Below are 6,000 nucleotides of genomic sequence, written 5' to 3'. Positions count from 1 at the left end.
TTTTGTGAAAATATTTCTGAATTCAACATATAAATATGTAAATCAGTGTAATCTCATTTACAGATTTTTTAAAATTCTACCTCTTCTGCAAGTTTGAGAATTGACTGATATATTTTGTTTTCAGCTTTTAAACTAGCTTCAGCACTTGCATTACTTTTATTCCACAGCCCAGGAAGAGCAGCAGGGGAGGACCTGGAGAGCTGGTGCAAGCAGCCTTTTGTGTGCCTGCCTCACAGATATAAGGCAGCATTACAAAGACCAGGATCCAGAAGAAGCAACACTCTGCCAGCCACAACTTGGAACAAAAATCAAGGAAGAATTAAAGAAATTAAACAGAAGAGGAAAAATGACTTCATAGAGGCTTTATGAATCTGAAAATCACAGGAAGGTGTCTTTATGGGACTTTTTTAAAACTTCTAGAAAACGACCTACATTTAAAACAAATGCCTTAAACTGCATTTAAGGACAACAGGAAGTCCCGCGCCCCCCGTTTTGGCGTCCGTTTTCTTTTATCTATTGCAGTGCACACCCTCATTTCTGTGGATCACTGCTCAAACTAATAAACCTGGAATTAATTTCTAACCGTGACACACACACACACACACACACATACACACACACACACACCCTATGACATAATTCAGTCCACAGGAATTAATGTTCTAACCATCATTCACTCACACACACACACACACCATAACATAATTTAGTCCACAGGATGAATTTGTAAAGAATGAAATGAACATTTGAATGCTATATGCAAAAGAGGTGTGATTTTTATCAAACTGTAATTACTGTTGCACCAACCTATAATATGCCCTGAGAAAATTCCAGAATACAATAGGCAGCCTGAGGGCAATTGCTTCTGGGTGTTTTCCAGAATCCTCCTGGCCATTCAAGCAATGGTCAATAGGTCCTTTATTGTAATAGGTCACTTTAAAAGATGACTTTTAAATACGGTGAACACATTTTCATCAAAACTATCTATTCGGCCGGGCACGGTGGCTCAAGCCTGTAATCCCAGCACTTTGGGAGGCCGAGACGGGCGGATCACGAGGTCAGGAGATCGAGACCATCCTGGCTAATACGGTGAAACCCCATCTCTACTAAAAATACAAAAAACTAGCGCCTGTAGTCCCAGCTACTCGGGAGGCTGAGGCAGGAGAATGGCGTGAACCCGGAAGGCGGAGCTGGCGGTGAGGAAAAATCATACCACTGCCTCCAGCCTGGGCGACAGAGCGAGACCCGTCTCAAAAAAAAAAAAAAAAAAACAACTATCTATTAATTTACCAAGTCAGAAAAATATAAAACCAGTTATTTACCATGTTGGCAATAGCATTTTTATATCATCTAAAGAACAGCTGCCAAAGCAGTTCTTACAGAATTCGGAGAAATGGAAAATGAAGCTGAATAGGAAAGGTAACAAGGAGGGAAGAGAAGTCTATGGTGAACTTCATTTTAATTTGGAAAGACAGGTTTGTTTATTTGCTGGTAAAGTATTAAACTCCAGGAGAAATCTTGTAATTTGACCTATAAATGCTTTCAGTGAGCAATCCAGTTTAATTGATTTAGATCAAAATAATTTCCTTTCCAAAGAGTTTAATAATATATTACTTTATTTTTAAACGTCATTGACACAGAATATGATGTTTTATATTACAGAAAAGAAGTCTCAAGAGACAATACTTTTATTTTAAAAATTATTTTCTCTCCATGTTTCTCCCATTTTCTGTTTTGTAGCCATATCCTCTTAGAACTAAGACACAGGATTTTTTTTTTTTTTAAACTAAAGATTTGCTTCCTTTAATTAAGTTATTTAAGGCTGGAGGAATACCATTTGTTACCTATTAAAATAAATTTGGAATTCGAATTTGAGCAAACTGTCAGAGGAAAAAAGAACTCTTTTCAATTAAGTCCATTTTCCGTGGACTTGTTTTTTTAACTTCTAAAGAAAAGCAGCCATAATTACATATTACATTTCTAATCACCTAGTTTTAAAATTCATAGTGTTAGAAATTTCTCTTGTGCATAAAATTAAAGTTGTATACAAAAATATAAATTTATCTAAGCATATGAAACTATATACTTAAAGGATCCATCAAAAATAGCCATCCATATTCTAGAAGACAGAAAATAATGAATAAATGCTTTATACGTGTAGCAAAGGCTGACAGATATGGTACTGGACTTGGCTGTCTTGTCAGCAGAAATTGAAAGATAAACTGAAAATCATAAGTTTAACTTATCAGACTGTAAGCTGTCAATAGACAGGAATTCCTTCACTTGTCTTAAAAATTCCCACACATTTACATTGTCCAAAGCAGATGCAAAATAAATATTTGGTGAAAGAGTAGAATAAATGAACCTGTTAAAGAGACTTTGAGGAGAAATAAAAGCAGACTTAAATAAGAGTATTTCAACATGTATGATTACCAGAAAGTAATAGAAAAAAAGAGGTCTACCAGAAAATTGCTGAAAAAACAAGTAATATCAAAAATTCTCAGAATAATTAAGGAACAGGAGTAGGGAAGTTGGGACTCTAATTTCAACTGTTACTAACTTCTTGTGCTATTTCAGTTACCATTAAATTTTTTAGCCTTAAATTTCTCATTTCTCAAATGACAGGACAGGCTTAAAGAATATCCATGGCCTGTTTTGCCTAACAAATTGTGATTGGGGTTCCTCACATGGTATCTGAATGGTTGTGAATGAAACAGGGAAATAAATTGAGCCTAGTCACTTACATATTTTGAAGAGATTTGCTTAATATTTCTATAAAGAAGCATTCAATCTTCACCTAATAAGAATGATAGTTTTATATTCATTTTCTTCCTAATCCAAAAGTTTTACATGAGAAAATATTACTATAGTAGGAAGTACATTATCTTTGGAGACAATCAGAATTAGAATAAAACCCAGGCTTTGACACTACTTTAGAAACTGCAAATTAATCGTCCAGATTTTCACTGGCTTCATCTGCAAAATGAGGATGATAGTATCTATGTCACACAGTTCTTTTGAGGATTCAATCTATGTAAAGTAAGTGTGTAAGACTAAAATGCCCAGTGCATTCTCTACCATTGGATCATAATACATGACCTCCATTAAGATAAAATTTCATGATAATACAAACACTGCAAATGGCGTGCATGGGAAGAAGTCATGCAAATTAGGGAGTTATGGAGTTTTACTGCTGTAAGTAACCTTGGGATTATTATTTTACAGATGAGAAAACTGAGATCTTTTCAAAAGTTTCCTGCTAGCTAAGGGTTCACTTGTAGCAGGAACCCAGATGTACCAACACACTGGGACATAATAGAACCTCAGTTATCCCGCTTACAAGGGGTAAAAAGAGACAGCATAAAAGTAAGTTTTATAAAATAAATAAGAAAAAAAATAGATAATCTTAAAATACTATATCATCAATTATTTAAACAGTGACAGCACATTTTCACACTACATTTTTGGAACCTATGATGACGATATTTTCCAAAATGTGATGAACTCTGTGCTATCAGCGAAACATTGATTAAATAATAGGATTTTATTTTTCCACCCCTTCATTAGGTGACAAATTATAAGAAAAATATTGAAAGAGTAAATGCCAAATGTGTGGAAAATCTCTCATTAGCATGACATTTCTCTGGTCTGTGTAAGATTTTCCTCATGTGTAATATTTACATTAATCATAGAAGTAATTAATTTGTATTATTGATAGAAGACATATGATTACTATTATTAATCAGATTACTATCCTGGCAATATCTTTATCACAGACTTCAGTATAAATCGAATGCTCATAATAAAATATACTAGAATGAAATAATCTTGGATAATGGAATANGGCAAAAGCTATTGGGTCTTCCTAAATGCTCAAGAACTGCAAAGATCTTTAGGTAGGATGCTGCGTGGTTCTGCAAATATTTCACAAAGTGCTTCAATGAAATTTCATCTGCTATACGCTTGGAGATTTATTTACAATACTATTATTGAACCAAATTCACCAGAAGAGAAACCTGGATCTTAGTCCAAAAAAGAGAAACACGACTCGAATTTGCTGACCTGTAGAATGTGTGGCTTGAAAGCCTTTTCTTTGAACAGATGCATCAGAAACAAACCGAACAAACATTTTATTTCCAGTAGCCACAAGGGGATCTGGTATCTTGTTGCCACATAGTCGTCCAAGAATTGGTGACTTTTCTGTTTCTCCATCAAATACTTCTAAGTGGTCATAAGCACATTCTTGATGCTGCTCAATCTCAAATTCACTAAATGCCTTTTTTTAAAAGAAGAAATAAATTTTTTTTAAAAAAACATCACTCAAAATGGGATAATTTTGGGGACAGAAATACATATTAATAAAATATATTTACGGCATACTCATAATTTAATACATTTAGAGCATTATTGAGAAAGATGTGAAATCAATAAAATATGTAATATCTGAAAAGACACAATGAGAAAAGCAATGTAATAACTTCATATGAAATTCCACTATTTGGCTATTAAAATTCTACTATTTGGCTATTTGGCTACTATTGCAATTCAATCTCAGAATTTAAACAGATTATTTAAAAATGGTATTTTATTTTGAATTTAATCCAAAAGATTCATCAGAAAATTTCAAGCAATCATATTAAAAGATTGGTTCTTTCTGGGTTTGATAATCATAGAACCCATTGGACATTATCCTACCCTTGGGCACTTAAACTAAACTCAATAAAGTATTATCATACTTTTACACAACTTAAATGCAACAAATCTTCATAGTATAAATGAAAGGAGAATAACTTTCACTATGTATTTCTTTAGTTAGCTCTTACAAACCCTGTCATTAGCAAACACTGATAATACTTAATGCTAGAATATTTTTAATTTACTTTTCATGTAGATGGTACACTTATTTTAATATTGGACATCTTGGAGAGTTTGAATGCTTGGCTCTTATTTATGACATTTAAAAACTATTCTAATTTACCTGTGTCATAATTTTCATCTGTGTGACTTAGCAAATTTAAAATAAAAAAAATAATTAAATGTATAGCACACTGTAGATCACAAAGCAAAGTTTAATTGAGATGGACTGAAAATAACATTGTCCAAACTATTAATAATTACATAAATTACAGATTATTTTCCATTTCCAAAGAATCTTTTCTTTCCCCAGAAAAACCATCATACATTGAAGAAATAAAGCTGTGATTCCTACTTAAGTCTATAGAATAAAACCAAAATAATATAAAGAAAATAAACATGAAAAAGTATGAAATACATTTCAAACTTTGTTGATTTGCTATAATCTCTCCAACTAAATATTGGCACATAAACTTTTAATAAACTTATTTTATTTGATACAGTTTTGGTGAAGTGATCATAATATTCATTCTATTTGAAGACATATCAAAAAAAAAAAAAAAAGACTAAAAATTGCTCTGTCTCAGTGTGAACCCACTATCTATTCCATACCACACTACATCACCCACTATCACTTCTGACTTCGGAGGAATGAGGAAAGAAATGAAAGAAACAATTCATGTTAACTAGGGAGTAGAAGAAAGAAATGGAGTTACTTAAAAGAAGAAAGAAAAGGGGGAAAAAAAGCTGATCTCTCTTTTGTCTCTTTCCACTGCACTCTACTTAAAAAGTAGAAATAAAACATATTATAACCAACAAGCATTAGAGTAATTGTTCATTATAATCATTATGGATGAAAAGGAATGCTTACTTCATTTGAAGAAAGACACTGGCTAGTACAAAAAGACAGAACATACCACAAAGCATCTCATTGGAAGGAGAAGACAGAGCAGGGAAATACAGTGAACAAGGAGACGTCAGTAGAGTCTATCTATCCTGAAGCACAACACGCAAAGCAGGCGATAACTGAAGGAATGTGTCACTTGTTAATCTCTGTAACCCAGTGGAGTACACACATTGCATGGGATGCAGAAGATTCTGAATAAGTATGTGGATGTCTGCGTAAATCTGTCAATGTATTTACCC

The 6,000-nt window shown here is 33.1% G+C and overlaps 1 protein-coding gene across 2 annotated transcripts in view; it reads right to left on the bottom strand.

Annotated features, from left to right (window-relative positions):
* Positions 1 to 6,000, bottom strand: part of TLL1 (tolloid like 1) — a 242,520-nt gene that overhangs the window by 7,447 nt on the left and 229,073 nt on the right. The window contains exon 19 of one of the 2 annotated variants that reach the window (XM_017861965.1): positions 4,063 to 4,276. In XM_017861965.1, coding sequence (XP_017717454.1) covers positions 4,063 to 4,276 — 214 coding nt within the window. Of the gene's footprint in view, positions 1 to 4,062; positions 4,277 to 6,000 lie in introns of those variants that run through there. The other variant, XM_017861966.1, reaches the window with a different exon arrangement.

This window comes from Rhinopithecus bieti, unplaced genomic scaffold (genome assembly GCF_001698545.2).
Source record: "Rhinopithecus bieti isolate Rb0 unplaced genomic scaffold, ASM169854v2 scaffold_62788, whole genome shotgun sequence".
Classification (NCBI taxonomy): domain Eukaryota; kingdom Metazoa; phylum Chordata; class Mammalia; order Primates; family Cercopithecidae; genus Rhinopithecus; species Rhinopithecus bieti.
This window is presented reverse-complemented; position numbering and strand designations above follow the sequence as displayed.